This window comes from Pterocles gutturalis, unplaced genomic scaffold, assembly GCF_000699245.1.
Source record: "Pterocles gutturalis isolate BGI_N339 unplaced genomic scaffold, ASM69924v1 scaffold20685, whole genome shotgun sequence".
NCBI classification, from domain to species: Eukaryota; Metazoa; Chordata; class Aves; order Pterocliformes; family Pteroclidae; genus Pterocles; species Pterocles gutturalis.
Window position 1 is genome coordinate 15,987 of NW_010143905.1, and position 21,038 is coordinate 37,024.

The 21,038-nt window shown below is 37.4% G+C and overlaps 1 protein-coding gene across 1 annotated transcript in view; it reads right to left on the reverse strand.

Annotated features, from left to right (window-relative positions):
- EML4 (echinoderm microtubule associated protein like 4) overlaps positions 1-21,038 on the reverse strand; it is a 39,817-nt gene that overhangs the window by 15,393 nt on the left and 3,386 nt on the right. The window contains exons 3-12 of the mRNA XM_010084938.1: positions 17,381-17,530; positions 15,902-15,971; positions 14,439-14,549; positions 11,591-11,686; positions 9,322-9,456; positions 8,976-9,111; positions 7,007-7,158; positions 5,478-5,603; positions 5,215-5,346; positions 4,526-4,593 (exon numbers count right to left, since the gene is read on the reverse strand). Of these exons, the coding sequence (XP_010083240.1) occupies positions 4,526-4,593; positions 5,215-5,346; positions 5,478-5,603; positions 7,007-7,158; positions 8,976-9,111; positions 9,322-9,456; positions 11,591-11,686; positions 14,439-14,549; positions 15,902-15,971; positions 17,381-17,530 (1,176 nt within the window). The remainder of the gene's footprint in view (positions 1-4,525; positions 4,594-5,214; positions 5,347-5,477; positions 5,604-7,006; positions 7,159-8,975; positions 9,112-9,321; positions 9,457-11,590; positions 11,687-14,438; positions 14,550-15,901; positions 15,972-17,380; positions 17,531-21,038) is intronic.

The window sequence follows — 21,038 nt, forward strand, 5'->3', positions numbered from 1 at the left end:
CCAATCTATGCACTGAAGCTTTGCAGGTTCTCTGAAAACGCTGGGAGTTAAAGTTGCTGTTTTGCTATTTTCTTCACACTGTGCCCCTCTTTGGCCCTGCCAAATACTTTACTAAAATGTTACCTGGTTCATAAACCTGACAGGGGTGTGGATATTAAAGAACAAACCAAAACAAATTCAAAAAAATATCCCAAACCAACCAAAACCACAAAAGGGTTTGGCAGGGGGGAAGAGAGAGGGTACCTATGTCATTTTAACACCACAGAAAGAAAAACAACCACTCCATCGTGAGCCAGCACAGCATGATGCCTGTTTGTTTATCCTGAGCAGCAAAATTGCAGTGCCCGGATATAAAAACTGATTATCAGCACAGGAACAACCAAAACCAGCCTTCTTACCCAAACTGGATGGGTAGCCCCTTCCCCGTGCCCTCCCGAAGTGCTGCAGAGCGCTTCTGCTAGACAGACAAGGAGAGGGCTGGGCCCTCCGTGCACCAAAACACACAACCAGGGCAGGGCAGGGCGGCTGCTGGGGCAGGGACATGCCTCTTGATGCTGGCCCTGAGACTGGCTCTTTAGGTTGGTCCTTTGAAGCTGTTACCTGAACCAGGTAAACCTCCAGCTAGTATTATGTAAAATGAAAAATATCCAAAGCCTAAAATACAACCGGAAAAACATTCACCCCCCCCCCTATTTTACTGAAAGCACAGAGGTGGTGGTGTGTGGTATCAAACACAATGCAGAACTGCTGCTGCTCGTAAGAGACCACACTGAACTTCATTTGGCATTAGGAGGCAGCATTTCATGACATCAGTCCTTCTCCAAAATTTTTTCTGAACAAGAGAGACTAGAGGCAATCTAAGCTGACGAAGAAACAGAGCACTGTGACAATTTTGATATTAATTTAAGAAAGGAAGCATTGGTCACATCTAGTTCTGCTGTTTCTTGATGCTTCCACAAGCTGTAATCAGACACGCTCTCTTCAGTCTTTCAAACTCTCCCAATGCTGTGGCAAACAATAAAACTGCCAGCAAGAAAGCCTGTCTCCATGAAATGTGTGTCTAGTCTAGCGGCTACAGCAGTTCATCGGCATGGCCCACGCAGGCCCTTCTCACAAACAGCTGGGGTCCACCTTGAGACTGCGCTTCGGGAGAGGATCTTCCTTCCGACACGGAGGTATGGAACATGCAAACGGCAGCTGACCCTGAAAAAGTCCTAAGGGCTGTGAAATGCAAAGCTTGGCTGCCAAGGGAACTTCTGATCCATAGACAGGATGAAATAAATGGATGAATAGTATCCCAGCCGTACGACAATGGCTCTTTTGCTTTTCTGATTTTTATTGATTTTTCTCCTAATTGTTGCTGAAGATAACACGCTTAACTTGTTTGTGAGTTCATGTAAACAGGACAGAATTTTTGCCATTTTCATCCATTTCTTGTCTTCTCATTCTGTTGCTTTAAAAGAATACTAATAACCTATCTAAAAAAATATGTTTTTAGAAACAAAACCCCTTAAACTACTCTCTTTTGGAAAACAAATTCTGACCCATGACAGACATTTATTACTGATAATTCACATCTGTGAATGCAGAATTTTTCTGATGAAATCACGAGGGAAACATCAACTACAGTCCAAAGCAGTAATATATTTTTGCAGTTTTACTTGCAATTCCCACGTTTAGTTAATAGCAAATGTTGTGCTTGCAAGGCATTAATCAGAGTGAACAAAACAGCCCATCTTACAATATTGGTTCCCTGGGATATTTAGGCTTCTTCATTTTAATACCACAACAGATGCTGAGCTGGTATAAATCTCAATAGCTCTATTTACTGATTTACCACCTTGTGGCTCTGGCTTATTCTGGTCTTGTCCCTCAGCCTTTAATTTTCTTAATAATGCTAGTATTTTTGTAAGAACTTTATTAGTCTTTTTTTCTGAAGTGCTTTTGAGTACTCATATGCACAGCACTCAAGATATTCTACATGATTAGTCACAGAAAGGTCTACTTCCCTGCAAATAACACCCCTGGCAGCACAGCAAAAGGCAGTACAGTGCCTTGAAAACCCCACTTTTCCAGCATGATTTCTGACTGCCAGCACTTTTTAGTTTTCCAGCTGTGCATTTCCAGCACACAGCAGGATCCACAAAAAGTATTAATCCTCTCCAAATCAGGCTTAATCCAAGACAGTTGATGATTAGGCACACAGAAGGTATTTAAAGATGTGGTTAACAAAACCTGCAGCAGACCATTTGCAGACAGCCCAAAAAGGGAAACAATACCAAAATACCCATCATGGGAAGCATCATGTGAAAAGCACACCAAACCCATGACATGTTGGCCTAGTAAAAAACACACCATTGTGAAACAACAGACAAGAATGGGGAGAGAGGTAGAAAATGCAGTTTTCTTCAGATGTCACGATTTTAACCATCAAATCCAACTTTCTTAATGCTCCACTCCCTAACCCTGTCTTACCAACCTCCGTACTGGAAGCAGAGCAGCACTAGAATGGCAACAGATATACACATCCAAGGTTTGCATTTGTTGAGTCCTAAACATATTAGACTCATTTAATACTTGCTTTAAGCATTTTGGGCTATGAATCAAGTTATTAAGTGACTTGTTATGCGTCTGAGATTATTTTCTCCTACATTAATCAAGCTATATCATGCAGCCCTCCTACCTCGGGAAATAACTCCCTTGGACTGGATTACCTGGCACAGAAAGCACCACGTGATGCCGCTGGTTAGGCAGTAAATTTAAAACTGGTCTGTTTATCTTGATTCACAACTCCATGTATTTCTCATCCACTTTTACACTTACCAGGCCTCATTTCCATTCAGCTTCATTTGTATATCTCAAACATATCACTGAACCATGCAATTTCAGAATGCAATAAAATATAGGTGAAAATATAACTGCATAGTTCAAAGAACAGGGTAGAAAAAACCCCAAACCAAACAAACCCAAGGCCATCATCATCCAACACAGTATTAACTTGTTGTCTCAAGTAATTTAAAAGTAAGAATTTTTCAGTTCAGCACTTTTCAGTTTAAAGTAACATTAAGTGCTCTAGGAAGGGGGTGGGGGGGGAGGGGGAAAGTCGATCAAAAGCAAACAGACTGAATGCTTCAGCTGCTCAATATGCCTTGACTGTGCTTTGATGTAATTTCAAAAACGTCTAATAACTCTCAAGAAATGGAGCCTGACCTTCTTTTCACTTTTCCCTGTTTTTGTGCTTTGATGTAATTTCAAAAATGTCTAATAACTCTCAAGAAATGGGGCCTGACCTTCTTTTCACTTTTCCCTGTTTCAAGTACTATTAGGCCAGTATCTTCTGCTCTGTTTAATGAAAGTAGAAACATTTGTTCAATTTAATGCTATAATTAGAAAGAGATGAAAAAACTGAAAGGCACAGTGCGGAAATTAAATATACAAGACCTCAGCAAGATTTTTCTTAGGAAGGTACACTAGGTTTTCTAGCCTGATGTTATAGCTAATGAATTTAGTGCTGCCTGAATTTTCATCTTGGAGAAGGAAATTCCCTAAAAATTACTTAACTTTTTTTTTTTTTACCAGGAAAGTTTAAGGCCGTTGCACACACTCAGCAGTTTCTAAAAAGCAAACTTTAAATGGTTTTTAGGTATGAGGTTAGGTACAAAAAAATTCCTAGGGAGTGAATCAAACACACGCACACACACACAAAAATCCCAATTTTCTTACATGCACGATGCATTATTTTATCATTGAGTTGTCATGAGGTATAACTGAAAAACAGAATAAAAATGCTAGTAGATTTAATACGTGCTTCTCTCACTTTTCTAATGCTATAAATATCCTGTTTTTTCTTTTCATTGGTACTGGCTAAAAATCTATTGAATGAGACTCCTTTCTTGGGAGATGATACCAAGCCAGAGTTTGACTATGAATTAAAACATTTATTTTCCACCACTCAAGCCCGAGTTAAAAGATCCAGCTTGTGTTTTGATAGCTTTCAAAGATGCAGTGATTTCAAGAAGAATGTGAACAGCTGGACAGCACTTAATTAAAGCAATGGGCCATGTTGAAGTTACACAAAAATCAAAATCCTAGCCTGTTCAATTGCCTCTCCAGGTCAATTTAAAAGGTTGCAAGTGTGTTTGATTTAGGAAAGGGAAAGGTCTATACTGTACCTGTCTCATAAACTAATGTGACATACACATACAATACTAAAATACAAGATAACTTGGTAAAGCCAATATAGAGTGCTCATGGAAACCCCTGCAAAAAGAAACAGTTTAAAAAAAAATATCAGGGCTTTTATTAAAGAGTAGTTAAAAAAACAAAACAGCCTCACAACAGTCAAATAATCCTGTCTTCATCTAGCCTGTGTAAGAAAGATTGTTCCCCTTCCCCAAGCTTTTAAGGCTACTTAACCTCAAGCAAAGAGAATAAAAAGCAAATGAATTCCAATATATAAGACCTGTAGTATTAAATTGTCTCCTTTAAATTTTCAATCATCACAAGTCAGTCAAAAGGCATTTACCTGCCCGAGTGCGTTCCTATTGCGACCACTGCTCCACTGGGATGGAAGTCAGCACAGTGCCCTGGTTCCTGAATGAGACAGGCACAGACATGTCATTCACCTGCCCGCTTCCTTACGGTCAAACACCTCTCCTTGTACCAAAGCTATCCTAGAAGTCTGAGGTGAACTGATACAGGGAAAACCAATCAGTTAGCAACATGATTATAATCCTGAGACAGATTTTCTTTTAATGTATCAGTGACACACACTACATTACTTTCTTGAAATAAAAAGCCTAATCTCCTGTGTGAGAAGATACTTTTGCTTGGGTTTTAGGACACAACCAGCCAAAATATGAACCGAACAATGGCGGTAAGGAAGGACATCTAAAGCCAAACTTTGCACAACTTCATGATATTCTCTTTGGATTGTTGGAATAATTGGGAAAAAAGTCAAACTGTAACAAGAACAAAGGACTAAGTTTTATTCAACCTGGATTGTCAGAACAGCATCAGACAATGGCAACCGGATTAGTCTACAATGTCTGATAAGTCTGGTTAAGTTTATCAAAGTTTCCAAATAGCTGTTTTTAATGCCATAACTACAGGATTTTTGCTTCTCTTGCAGTCACATGGGAAAAGGGTGTTGCAGAAAACTAATGGTTTTTCCTATTTTACAGCTTTATTTTTAACATTAAAGGGTTGACATACATCTAGCAGCCTGGTCCATTCCAGTGTGTGGTCCACAGAGTTCCACATACAAACTTGCCTATCTTGGGCACACGTTAAAAATAAGTCTTTGAAAGGATGGGATGCCAGTCCCCAGAGTTCATCTGTATGTCCCTGGAAAGGAAACACATATGATTTAACAATGAAAAAAATAAAGACTGTCTTAACACAGCAGCAGGGAAAGCCTTTAGATTTTTGGGTTATAGTTTAAAAAAAAAAAACCAAAACATAACAGTTGTGCTCACCTGTACCTCTACTAGGAAACCATCATTAAATGTTCCCCGCAAAACAAAGTTTCGTGAAGTACCCACTAAAAATTGATCTGCTTTTCCTTCAGCTACTGCTCTGATTGTTCCGTACTGGTCAGGAACCTAGGAAAAGAAACATCTGTAAAACCACATCACACATCTTGATAGGCGCTTATTTTTGAAGCCCACAAATAATGCACAATGACAGCACCAGGACTGCAGTTCTCCCAGTAAAAAGGAATAATCTAATCATGTATACACTAGGTCAGTACTTGACCTGAAACCTACCTACCTTATTTATTTGTTCAGTACAGGCATGGATTTTTAAGTGTCAAATATACTAAACAAATGCACTCCACAACCTTAAAACTCATAAGGATAGGAATAATACAGAGTTACTGTATACTTTTCAAAAAACATAGTGAAAACAAGAAAAATCTTGCAGCATACAGTAAATGCTTCCTGACTAGCTTTAAGTATTTTTTATTGCATGCTTCAATTCTAATACACTGTTTTATTTTAGAGTGTGAACTTGTTTCATTTTCTAAATAATTTAACTTTAGAAAATAGATTAACATTAGCCACACAGAATAGAAAAATCAATGCAATCATTTGGAAAGTTGTCTATCAGGGTTCTAGTAGTATTTCTCAACATAAAAAAATTAGCTTTAACATACCATTGTTAACAAAAGGAAAACAGAGACACTGACATGAATAGAGTGTGTTACTTGAGCCTAAGAGTTGTATATGACAGTCAATGCTTGCTTACTTACTCTCAGCCATGTTTTCTAAAGGTCAATATTAGATTCAAGGTAATAACAAACTCTAGATGGAACTAAATATAAGCATTAAGGAAAAAATGCTGCTCTAAATGGACACTAGCTAAGTGGAATAAACCATTATTAGAACAACTGCTTAAGAAGATCACATTATTTCAAGAAGTGATCTTATTACCAAAAAAAGTATTTTAAAATCCATAATGTACAATTTTTTTCCAGTTCAATCACAATTATTTGTGATTGGGCTACATGGCAATGCTAAAGACATACATATTCACTGAACAGCTGTTTTAGGATAAAGCCAAAATAAGTTTCTCAACATAGATTATTAATCATTAATTCTTACAGAATACCCATTTATATCCTACCAATTGTTTGCCTTATGTCAAAAATTCTATTAAAACCCTCAAATCCTGGTAAAACACACTTTCTCCAGACAGGCAAACTTAACAATAACACAGTGGATACTAAAGAATATCCTCAAAAAAGCGATGAATAAAAGACACTACGGAAGGGGTTAGAGAAATTAAAAACCTTACAATTTATGTCCAACTTAAACACAGAAGAACTGAAAACTCACATATGCTTATTTATAGGCTGAAAATGTAAATACTTTTATAATAAAACATTGTCATCCACTTACAAATTCAGCAACCAGAAGATAGTCTACCATCCTAACTACAGATCCTCCATTTTACTAGTCAGTACCTTGCTCAAGGCAACTTCTTGTCACTCTTGCTTTCTTACCTCAATTTCCCTTTCAGGATTCAAATCATGATCCCACAGGATGATCTTTCGGTCTTTCCCACCTCCAGTTAGCAGCATCCCATTCCTCATTTGACAGAGTGTGAACACACTGCCATCGTGAGCTTTGATTTGTCTGCTTATCTGATATACTCCTACATGCACAAAAAAGAAAATAATAAAGAACAGTACTTGTTTTTTCACCTGGGGTTTACAAGAAGCTGTGCCTTTGGCATAAGAATAAAGTATATAATGGAATTATAGAGTAATAGAATCAAGTATATAATAGATAATTACACTTGGACTGTTAGGCTATTAGTATTGCATTAGTATCACAAACACAAGGTGGTAGTGTTTTCTTACAGGATAAAAAGAAAAAACAAAGGACTTGCCTTTCTTAACAGAAACTTTTTTGAGACTGATTGTCCTACAACTTGCGAAGGCAAGAACAACAACTATCTGCAAAATGCTTTCATTTCTCAGCTATCCAAGGGAACACAGTTTTTCCAGATGCAAGAGAAACTGTCCTTTAGAGTCAATAAATATTTAGCAAGTCATTATTAGAAAAGAATTAAAGTTATTTTATTAAAATAAACACAAAGACTTGTTGTCTATAGTCTTATGGGAATAAAAAGCAAATTATTTATAGTAAAGTTTCCAGGATGTGTGAACCTAATATCTAATGCTGGATGTTGCCTCACTTAAAAACAGTATAACCAGCATCTGGCATCTAGTAACAGATTCCACCCAAAGGAAACCATCAGAAATAAAAGAGAGATGAGAAAATTAAACAACAAAGGTAGCAAAGGAAGCCTTTTGCATCCTAATTTGGTGTCTTCACGTCAAAAGAACTGCTGCAGGAAAGTATATTTTTAAAAAAGCAAGCTTCTACTGCTTTGGGACTAGCATATTTTCAAACAGCAATCACAGAAAAAGCCTAAACCACCACCCAAATAAATACCAGCTTAACTTCGCTGACTCTGACTATGGAGCAAGTCACTTCAAATCAGTATGCTCTTACACTGTGAAAGAGAGTTTGAGATCATGTCCTGTGACCAATCTCATGTAATAAACCAATTAAAAGATCCCATATTTAATTAAGCCAATATAAATAAATGTTCTATTCAATATATTTTAAGATTATACTGGGAAAAGGTTATTTTTGCACAAGAACTTCAAGAGCAGATAATTTGTTAAGTTACTTTTATATTGCATTTAGCTTGAAAGACAAGAAAAAGATTTACCTACAAAAACAGACTTACTGTTAAAAATTTACTTTTTACATGAATGTTTTCCTGGTATACCAAATTAAACCAGCATTTGAAACAGCTGCCAAGTAAAATAAACTATGCTTGAATTTATATGTTACCTTAGGGCTCAACTGTGCCAGGTCTGCATATGTTGGGTAACAAACCATTTTCCTCTCTTTTTTACAAAAGCTTTGCCCTAGAGAGTAACCTTAACCCAAATTTGAAATAAGATGGGGTTTAAAGCATATTTTACAGCCAAGACTCAAGTCAGATACTGTTATCTGCGTAACTGGTACAACTACGCACTGTATTTTTCTTACACATACAAGTCCTATTAACATCAGCTTCAACACTTAAAGGCATTCCTCTGAGATTAAGCATGGTACAACATAAGCCTTAAGAAGCAAAGGTAGCCTGCAGAATCCTCAAACTGATCCTAAAGCCTTTTTCAAATCTCAGGATGAAAGGAAACTGATTAAATGCACATTTTTTAAAATGCAGAACACTTAGATAAAGTAGTTTTAATTCATTTCAGGCATAGTCTCATTAATTATCAAGCAACTAGACTGCAAATTCATGAGACTTGAAGGAGTTTAGTACCGTCTGTTAACAGGAGGAAGTGTACACCCTTAGTCAGGCCTGTTACCCTATTCCTTTTCTAATGCAATCCTTTAAGTTTATCCTTTATCTAAAATCTGTGATTAACTGCGAATGTATCCTACCTTTAGGTCCTTTTCCTGGAGTAGATTCTACAGTAGTTTTGCCCCATATAAGTATTATCCCACCTGAGTCTCCAGTGAGCACATCACCATTTCCCAAAAAAGCCAAACACTGAACAAATTTGGGCTTTTCATATTTCTGAAACAAAATAAGCACAAGAAAGGGATAATTGTTTGTATTCTTCTGTAATTAGTATAATGTAGCCACAGTCATACACCCTGCAGACATGTAAGCAAAATTTAACCTTTTTTGTTTGTTGTTACATGGTAACAACAGAGGAAATTTATAGAAACCGCGAGCAGATAATTCCATTGATTTAAAACTGACCTGATTTCAAGACATTCTTACCCCAAATATCCCTTGCTTCCTTGATAACGAATTGCCACTCCAGGTCCAGAAAAATATATGAGATTTGCCACATGTTATTATGGTATTTGCATCAGTTGGATGAAATTCTACAGCAAGAACAACTTCATTTGTAGTCTGAAATAACAAAAGAAATATTTATTCAGATGGGACATTAACTACTAAGAACACATACAAAATCCCAAGTTTCAGAACAGAGATATGAAGAACTAGACAGCTCATTTTATGCTTGAAAGAATCCATAAGTGTTCTGTGCTAAATCAACTATATGAATTATGACACATATTTTTTATATATTGATTTTTTTTACACTCATAAGAGATCTTCATAAAACTTCAGTAGAAAAGTCATGGTTTTACATCCACTTTTTAAATCACAAAAGCTTCTGCCCTCTGGAATAGCTAAGATTTCTGCCATGGAAAGTGAATGATGTATAAAAGACACTTTTGGGTTGAAAACCTTGTTTACTTTCTAAGCAGACTAGTTTGCTATCCTGTATAACAGAGGTGTGACACAGGCAGCTGAGACAATGGTAATACAGTAGGATTACATTCATCATGCTCTTTCTGAAATTCTGTAACAATTCCTTTGGGTTCTTTCTTCCCCTCCTTTCCTCCTCATGAATTAGAAAAAAAAAAAAGAGGCCTGCATAACTCAAAACTCTGAAACGGAGTCCCACCTTTGTATTTGTACTGGCTGCGTATACTGTTACTGCATTACTAACATTTCAGTGAGTATTTAATCCTTTACCAATAGATTTTACAAATATAACAAACTGGTCGTTCATCTAACTTCTAATGTATACTCAACCAAACGGTCTTTGAAGACAATCTCCTGGAGACAATGACTCTACAGAACACTTCAGTAAATGCATAAATGCATTTACTTCTATGGGATTTACACCGATGCTTTAAAGGAGTACACATAGAAGTGCTGCTGAATGAGGACCTGTGGGAGCACCTTTTCCCACCTCTCCATCTGTGGCGCGCTTTAGGAAAAAAACCTTAAGTTTTGCTTTTTGTTCATGGCTGTATTTATTGAATTATGCTTCTCACACCGAGTTACCTCTCCATGAGCGGATCTACTACATCCACAAATCATATGGAAACTAAGGACTGAAAAATTTAATGGGAGTTCAGCTGAGAAAAGGCTTCTGTTTGGGCACCCTAGCTCAAAGGATGAAACTCTGCTCACAAGACCTATCGTGAAAGGTGCTTAAGATACTGCAAGATCAAGTCCTAAACATGAATAAGTACTGAAGGGCAGGCTGTCCCTGACAAATTGTTTTTAGACAATTCTGAAATCCCAAGGAACTCCCTGAAGAGTGAAAACAGTAAAAACATAATGTCAATAAAATGCAAAATACAAGGCATATGTCAAATAGCTTCACATTAAATATCAGCAACAAAATGAAACTACTGACACAGAATGACTCAAACTTACAGAACAGAATATAATTAGCATTGGTCAACATAATTTAAAGAAAATGGGCCAAACCAACCTGATTTTGTTACCTGAAATTGCAAGTTTGTAATCACAAACATATGCTTGTAGGGTATTCCACTTGCTGACTCATGATAAAAAAAATTTTAAAATACTCAGTTCCACATCCATGCAATATGTCCTTGCTTCATATTGTATAATGCAAAGCAAGATGTCTCAAAATACGGACTTCAATAGCAAGTTATTATTGGATCGGGTGTTTCCAGTGGAATCAACTTTACACGTACATTGAGTGCAACACCTCTGAACGCTTCTCATCGATCAGAAATTTAGAATGTTACGAAAGAAAGAGGAAAGCAAATAATATTTCAATCTACAAAAGTACTAATGGAATTCAAATGAGAAGAGACACATGTACCAAGAATCAATGTTTGGAACTTGATTCAGACAAAAATCAAAATAAGGAACGTCTAAAAGTATTTTTTATTTTTAAATAAACAACTACAGAACGAATCATCACTTCAGTTTCTTAAAGTTCCCAGGATTATTTTTTAAAATTAGGAAAATATTAGAGACTTGCTTTATTTGGATTAGCTCTTAGGGATGAGTAAAATGTAATTATAAGTGCTTCAATATTCAAAATCCTTCCAATATGCAAGTTAAGAATACATTCATTTGTGCCCTTACACAAGCCAGCAGTTAAACAGTTGCTGTTTCCAAGTAAGATCAAATGTGTGTCTCTCAAACTGTTGTATTTAAGGGAATAAAAACACTTGTATTTCAGAATATTAATTTGTGCAATAATTACCTTTATTTCTGCTATTTTTGATTTCCTCTGCCAATCCCACACAGTGAGCATATGCTCATTAGAGTCATCAATTACACACAAATGAGTACCAGAATCCTAAAGAAAACAGAAGAAAAAGAAGTGCTGACAAAGTACTATCATACCCCATTTAAAAACAGGGCAGGGCAGTAGTATTTTAGAAAACCACAAAGATACAACCATAAATTGAACATATCATAGAATCATAGAATGGTTTGGCTTGGAAAGGACCCCAAAGATCATCAAGTTCCAGCCCCCTTGCCATGGGCAGGGACACCCTCCACTAGCCCAGGTTGCTCAAAGCCTCATCCAGCCTGGCCTTGAACCCCTCCAGGGATGGGGCATCCACAGCTTCTCTGGGCAACCTGTTCCAGTGTCTCACCATCCTCACAGTGAAAAATTTCTTTCTAACGTCTAGTCTAAATCTACCTTCTTTCAGCTTATACCCGTTACCCCTTGTCCTCTCACTACACTCCCTGACAAAGAGTGCCTCCCCATCTCTCCTGTAGCCCCCTTCAGGTACTGGAAGGCTGCTGTTAAGTCTCCTCGGAGCCTTCTCTTCTCCAGGCTGAACAACCCCAATTCTCTCAGCCTGTCCTCATAGGGGAGGTGCTCCAGCCCTCTGACCAATCTCCTTTTGAAGTAATTATAAGCTTGATACATCTTGTATTTTCCTTTCTCTTAAAGACAGACATAGACTTTTGCATAATCTCATAAAAAATGACCATGCTTCAAATAATATTCTACGAAAGCTTTAAAAGTATCTTATCAAGGCTTTCCCTTTTAGTTTGTTTTTGTGGTGGTTGTCTTTTTTTTTTTTTTATTTATTTCTTGTTTGCAATACCATGTTAGTAGCAAAGAGGTTTCTCCCTTTTTCTATGCTGCAAGTATTTTGGTTTTCCACATGTCACAGAGGACAGACACAGGGCTCCACTTGTGTTCTTTTCTTACATGCCACCATGACATACACACAACTTTATCAAATTTTGTAAGCTCATCTGATTTTCTCCTCACGGAACATTAAGTACCAGCAATTTCATCATGTAGTTGGTAATACTGCAGCAAAGGTAGCACTTTCTGAATACAATCATGCTTACAGAGCAGAAGGACCGGCATCTACAGTATTAAATAACTGAAACATTACTTTGAATGATTTTACAACAAAACAGTAAATATGGCTATATGGAATTAAAAGAGCAGACAGAAAATCTTAGAAGAAAACCATACTTATTCACAGCAACACATACTTGCACAAACCATTTGTTTCAAGGACATGTGTAGAAAGATTTGGAGGAGGCCTTATTTATTTTAAAGTTGATTCTCGCAGTTCAACCGCATTCTCTAACAAATTATGAAAATAGAGGTGGCTGAAATTATTAAGTGGAAAGACACCCTGAAGACAGCATTGGCGACATACACAGCTCTTGGGTGGGTTAAGGGCATTAAGGAGCAAAAGCACAATTCTAGATACTGCACATTCACTGCTTCAGTACAGCGAGGAAACATATGAGACTGTAGTAAAGAATCAAAATCAGTTTAATCTGCAAAACAAATAAAAACTAAAATCTAGTCTTCAAAAATACCTTAGTGTTTGCTTGTTTGTTTTGTTTTTTAAAATGATGAAACGTATTTATTCACCTTGAAAAAATAAGTACCTGTGTTTAAAAGTTGTATTGATTTGTTAGAGTGACAGGAATGACAGTATTCCTCTAATGTTATTATTTTATCTATGCTACCTCCTATTTGTTAACAACAAAAAAAAAGTCTTTTATTTACTGAAAGACAAAACCTAGATACAACTGACTTGGCAACATTTCAACATGAAAGCATTTCTTTTCCACAGGTGGCCCAGTGAGACTGTTCAGTCTCCATCCTTGGAGATACGCAGCACACAGCTGGACCACAGCCCAGAGCAGCCTGCTCTGGCTGAGCCTGCTGTGAGCAGGACACTGGACAAGGTGATCTCCAGACCTCCCTTCCCACCTCAGCTGTCCTGTGAATTTCTTCCACTATTAGCAAAATACAGCAGACATTCTTTTTCTGCATTTTTTTTCACATGTATAAATTCTTCTTGCTGGGATGCGAGAACCACAGCCTGGGTTTTCAGGAGGTCTGATATGTCCTAGGGCTTTGGTGAAAATACAAAGACAGCTTAAAGATTAAAATATACATGTATTTTACAAAAAATAAACTCACTGTCAATTTAGAAATGACAACTTTATCAATGCCAAGTAGCACATTTCCATTTACTATTGATTTTTCTAACAAATTCTCAGGGCCCAGTAACAAGACTTATATATATATTTTTTTTTCTATGTAAACATAGAGGCACAAATTGAACAAATTATTCCTTGGGAAAAAAATCATACAAGATAATGTGGGTTTATTTAATTTCCTGTTGGTAGATAAAAACCTACTCCATCTGTGCAAGCAGAAAAATTACCCTTTCTGTCAGAACTCACTGAAATTTGTCTTCACAAACATCACTAACAGACTTGTCTTTAACATCGAAAAAAAAATCAAGCCCCTCACAAACAAAACCAAACCACCAAACCTAGCACAGACTTCAATTTCTAGTTAAGGCTTTTCCTGCCTGCTTTTTATTCACTGTGCTCATTTGTTACCGCAATTTTACATGTGCAATTTCTTGTTTTTCCAGCTAGCTCACTGCGAGTTGATTTTATGAATTATATGTAAACTTTAATGACACATTTTAATACCAAAATGGATCAGCTAGACACCCACATACAAAAATTGCTAGAGATTTCCTTGGTGTCAACATAGGATTGGGTAAATTATTTAACACAGTATGTAATCACACCCATCTTACCGCTTTTGAAAAATCCAAACACCCCACTCCACGTTCAAAAGTCCCGAGGCCGATAACCTGCAGCGTCGCCAGGCTCACCGAGTCCCATACTCTAACATGGGGCTGCAGAGGCTGTGTGAAAAAGCAATGAGACAAACAGCATCATCAACAGTGAAAGCATCACATGCAGCTGTCAAGTTTTGTTAAGCAGATGCTACCTGAATTACAAATGGCAGACCGAAATGCAGGATGATCTGTGCTAACAATGCTGCTGGACAATATCTTGAAGGTCAAAAGGTCAGAGTCAAAAGAATCTTTGCTCCCTATGTCTGGGCAACAAACATTGCAGTAGGGCTGTCGAGGCAAGAAATTAAATATGGTGGCATTTAGTAGCTGGGGAAATGAATCTTTGCCCAATTTAAATAATGGAAGAGTCATCTTGCATTTCAGACCCCAGACCCAGCAATCTTGTGCAATAACTGAAAATGACGACCAAACCTTGGGGTTTTTTTAGTATATATAAAGTAGGAAAAAAATAAAATAAAAAAACCCCCAACCTGGTGCAACAAGTCCCCTAACCATCCATCACCAACCATTCAATGAAAATCTCCATGGTTATATTTCATTCAAGTACTATCCCAAACCAGCTTTGCTTCATAAATGTGAAACAATCACAAATAAAGTGGGAATTAAGTTGTCTTAAGGACAGCATTCAGCACAGGAAGTGGTAATAGATCATCCCACTGACAGAAAAGCAAACCAACCAGCCCTAACAAGAGATTCAACAGATGTTCAGTAGAAATCACTACAATATCTATACAAAAAACCCCGCATCAATTTCTTACAAAATATAAGAAATTAAGTTGAACATGTGAATAAGGATTATATTCAATGTGCTTCTATACCTCACAGTATCTGTATTCCCCCCCTTTTTTTTCCCCTCTAACTTCATGAAGATAATCCAATTATTCAAATTCTGACAGAGTTCGCCAACAGCCAGGGACAAGAGCATTTAAACGCACTTGCTCTCAAATGACAAAGTTTGGAGGGAAGCTCAACACACCTTCCATGAATTCTCAAAATGAGTCTCCTCTTCCATTAAACCTTAAGAGTACATTGACCCACAGAACAGGGGACGACTTCTCTGGGAGAAGACTTATTAAAATAAATGTGACAGAAATTATGTGGCCTTATAAATTAATTATAAGCCTCATATTTGCTTGCAGAATTGAAATTGAATTTCCTGTGTCACAGATAAAGGACTTTATGAGCTTCTGCTCTATTTGATATACAGCTGAGTGCTCAGTTGTTACTGTCTTTTGCTAGAGATATAGGCTGTTAACTTTGAAACAGCAAAATATCTCAGTAAATGCAGTGCATAAAATATACTGCAAACAGAAGGTGGCGATGAGATTAAAAAAAAAACAAAACACTTTCCTGATTTTCAAAACAATATACTACTGCTCAACAGCTCTATTACTTACCCTTCCATCTTTATCCACTCCAGCTAACTGTCCTGTTGCAATTCTAATTTTGTCTGGATGAACTGCAAGACTAAGACAGACAGAAATATGACTTGCTTTTGCTGTCATAGGTCTTCAAAACTGAGAGGTTTTTTGTAATTTTTTTTTTTTGTTTCTCAACAGAAGCCCATGAAGACACTTATGATGCTAAATGCCACTTCTAATGAGCTTGAACATTTTTCATCAGACTATTTCATTACACACTGTGCTAATGGGTCGATCAGGCTCTTGCGATGGCTGCTGGCACAAAACCAGGAGTGCCAGAGGAGCAACTTCTACATGTCCTCTGACAAATCTAAGGTTTGCACTACGTCAGGAGGCCACTGTAACAAAATATACACCGTCTCATTATGAACTTGCTACACATAGTTATACACCATATTCATAAACACTACAGCATATTTTATGCCTAAACCTACAGGTAGCATGGCTGAGGGCTTGTGCACCCAGGAGTCAGGGATTACTGCCACTTCGAACGAGTTACTGATGTAACTGTACTAATGAAATTCTCTAGCATGGTGCACTAGTGTAAGTAAAAATCTGCTTTCGCTTATCACATTTTGGTCTGGAGCTGATGTGAAAAAACAGATCCCCTTAGTCCTAGTGATTTTTTTTGACAGATCTTATTTGCTTTCTCTGTAAAATTACAAAGGTGAAGAAAGCTGTTGAAACAGGAAAGGGGCAGCAAGGGGGAGCCTGAAGAGGTCAGACTGATGGACACCAAAAACATTTACAATTCCGTCTATTTTTTTGAATGAAAGTGAAGAACACAAGACTGACAGCATTCCTCCCACAGGAAGCAACAGCCAGGAGAGAGGTGTAGATGGCAGCTCTTTTCCATTCAGACACAGCAGGGAGCTTATGTTCACTGTTACACCATGTGCACGACTCTTCAGACTAAAGTCCTAAAGTTAGCAACTGCCCTTGCACCCACAATGATGCTGGCTTCAATTTCCCTGCTTCTCTGTTTTGTTTTGCAAACATCTTTCTCACTTCCCAGACAGTCTTAATACTTGGATGGGGCATCTATTAAAAAGTGAGAAAATTATTGCTCAGTTTTCCATTTGGTTTTATAATTCTCCTTTAAGACTACACCTTTGCCATATTGCCTGTGATTTAGAATTCGGCTGGCAACAGTTTTTAATTTCTGGGACATCTATTTAGAATAATTTACACAAAGATCCCTTCTCCACTCTGGCACACTTAGATTGTCTACAAATCCTGGTGTTTTACATTTGAGCCAGAAACCCTAAGCTAGCATGGGCTGCTCTGGCACTGTTCACTTGTGCAGTGTTTACTACAGTGAAACCTGCTGGGACTGATGAAACAGAAAATTACGATGACATTAATGAGTTCACACATACAGTAGGAGAGAATAAAAAAAAAACCACATTTCTGCATTATTAGACACATATTTACATGCAAATGTTACATACTAACCATTTAACACAGTCTGTATGACCCAAGTAGTGTCGCTGAATTCTCTCCTCATAGTTAAATAGTACCACCACCGATGCTATGAAATATACAATTTCTCCGGTAGGAAGGAGGTAAACATTGGCTCTACAGTCTCTTCCACGATACCCATATCTATATGTGTAAAGTCAAGGTTTTCATAATCACTGTATACCAGGAAAAAACAAAACAAAACAAAACTTTTTTTTTTTTTTCTTAAAGGATTCCTGGTGACCTCTCATGTCAGCACATGCCCTGTACGTTTTTCCTCTGGAACTATAGCACAATCTCAGTAACAGTTTAAAAAACTAAAACAAACCCCCTATAATTGGACTTCAGGAAACCAAACCCCTTAAAAATGCTCATTGATGTTAAAATATATAAGGCACACTGAAGTAAAACAAATACAGCGTTGTCATTTTATAAAAACCTCCACGTGAAATTTCATTAGGTAACAGGAGGACTCACCATACCGGCTTAATATTTTTTAAAGCAACAGAGCTGTGCATCTGAACCCTGGGCATCAGAGTATTACTTCCATTTGGCCTTTTAAAACAAGCGTGTGAAAATTCCTAACTCCCTTCAGCAAAAGGCAAGCTTCTGCACAGCAGCTGCCAAGTTCAGGAAATATTTCTTTAGACTGTTTTGGAGTATTTTTAAAACAAACAAAACTCAAAAGGAACTGACACAGTGAAAAATATTCTATCCAAATGTACCCAAAATATATAAAAGGGATGATTTTTGTAGGAAAGCTTCATGACTCCTAATGACATTCAGAAGTTTTACACACCGTGAAACAGCCTTGGTTAGCACTGATTAAATGTTATTACAACTCGTTATTTCTTTGCAACAGGTGCAATTTTCTCCACCTACACTATCAATGTGGCTGTCTGCCTGTACATCTGTTCCCAGGGTCACTATGTACAATTAACATCAAAATTCAGACTTTAACAGTAGCTTTGTAGTCTCAAAAAATATAATTTTCCTCTTATGTCATGCATTTCAGAGAGCTCCCTGCTTCACTGCCAACTAATGCACCTGCAACAGCAAGGAAAATATTGGAAATACATTCAGCAACTTGAGCTAAAGGATTCCAGCCTTAGGTCCTGGTTAATCAGGTAAATAAAAAGGAAGACAAAGACCCACAATGGAGAAAGCTGGAAGGATGAAACTGGCCCTTTATCATAAATGAAAGCACGTGCAGTAGTCCAAGTTTGGGAGTATCTAAACTGACATCTAAACCGACAGCCTGACCTCTACTCTTCTTGGAAACACACTACCTTGCTACCAAAAATACCACCACACCCCTACCAGTGCCACCCCTCACCCCCTAAAATCCCCTACTGTGCTACCCTTGCTCTTGTGCAGTCCGATCAAATCACAGGACTGCTATACCACAGGAACATTTCCAAAATTAAACACATGCTGTAACTAAATAATGCTCCAAAGAGGAATACTGCATTCAGTTGTCAATTAATTCTCTTAAGAGAGTATGGAAAACAAAACAGATTTGTATCTTGCTGTTTTCCATTTATTACAGAAGAACACAATGGCTCCTCTGAAGAAGAGATTATTCACTGGCTCGCTTAGCAAACGATATTGAGAGAAATGCTGATACAATACAGTGCTGAGAGCAGGAAAAAAAAGTATGCCTCTGTTTCTCTTCCATCACTATTTACTTTCCCACAAAGTTTTCCTCTTTCTTCTTTTAAACACTGATGGAACAAAACAAACCTCCAGAATGGCTTTTCACAAAAAAACCAACCAAACCAAAACAATCAGATCACTGAACTTTCAAAAACAATGGGCTACAAACCAATGAAAATATTTTTTCTACCCTGAAGCATGAAGAACACTATTCTAAATACCTTCTCAGAGGAGAAAGGCAGATTTTCTTAATCTGCTGTATACAATAGGGAGTGCATTGATAAGGATTTATTATGATTGACATCTTTGAACATTCATCCTAGAAAAGCATTAACAATTTATGCAAACACGCGTTTTCACAGCAGAAGTGTATCATGCAAAGCTAAGGCTAAGTATTTTGGCACCCACCATTGAGCGCTGGCATTCATGAAGCTGCAAAAAATGGTTAATGTTTTCTCAGTTCATTCCTTTCCTTTACTCCTCCTACATATAAAGTATGAAAGAGTGGCTGCATTTTCTAGGAGCATGCTTTTTAGGAGCACGTAAAGGAACAACCTGTTTTGTGGGAGAAATTTTTTGCTTTCTTCAGTCTTCCATCCCAGACTATCTTGAGAGAAAACAAGAAGGGTTGTTGCTCCACAACAGTTCTTTCCTCCTCCACACATTCAGAACAAAGCAGCAGATATGTTAATAGGCTAATTGACCGTCTCTCTCTCCAGAATAGCGGTGACACAACTTTGATGCTTAATTTCCACCAAATTTCAGTGTTAATCTTTCAATGAGACTTATGTTTCAACCAGGGAAATTCAAAGATGGTCTTCATATTGTGACTGTTGCTCACCAGTTACAAGGACTGTTTTGTTGAAACATTTGATATGCTTAATAGCTTTTAGTTTGGGGCTTTTTTTTTTGTTTGTTTTAATTGGCTAAGAATAGACAGGGCTCTCATGAAAAGTGGTCCACTGCACACTAGAATTCAATAGTATATTTACCACTGACTTCCATTATTCTTAGAAAGAAGAGCACCAGTGCAAAAAAATAATCTTACAAAATGGAGTCAGAAATACCCTCCAGAAACTGAGGTGCTATACATGGGGAGAAAGTCTATAAAGTCATTGCCTGTCAACAGCAGCATTGACTGTATCCTCTGAAGCTGCTAAATAAGCCCATTTTGCTATTACTAGGAATGGCAGATATCGTTTAACCAGTTCTGAAGTGCAATAGGGAAGATTGCACTACAAAGCAGTGATACCCAAACAAAAATATTAAATTGAAATGAAATGACTCAGGAACCAGACACAGTCAAGAGCTCCAACTTCCCCACAAGCTACTTTATCCTGACAAGCAGCTTAGGTATTTCTTCAATTGACAGTAATCTGCAGGGCAGACAAAAGCTATGTGTGTTCTGTCGAGTTCCGTTCGTCTAAAAAGGACACCCCTCTCCCAAATGAACCAAAGAACAAAAAAAACCAAAAACAAACAAAAAAAACCCAAAACAAAACAAAAAACCCCACCCCAAGAACCCTTCTGTTCTTGCCTTTAAGTTGTTCATAGTTGATCAGCATCTTCCAAAACAGTAATACTGAAGGAAAACCCAATTCTAAACAATTGTCCAGAAGGCAGGAGAATTCAAGTGGTTCAAAACAAAAACTTATAGATTGAGCAATTCAGCACTCAATTGACCTTTCAGGTGCAAAACACTGACATTACTAAAATGTTCTGTTAATCACTATCCCCAGGACTTTTTAGTATGGTGTACAGGCTGCAGCTCGCCATCATATTTGGAAGTTATGGCTGGTTTACAGATTTCTGCCTCTTGCTAAACCAAAATATGCAAAAAAAAAAAATTATCCTCTTGCTAAACCTTCATATCCAAAAGATACCCTACATTCATAAATGCACTGCTCTGATTTAGGAAGACATATCCTTAAACTGATTCAAAAAACATATGGACAGTCCATTTAGATTAGATTTATTTCACTTTAATTAGCCCTCA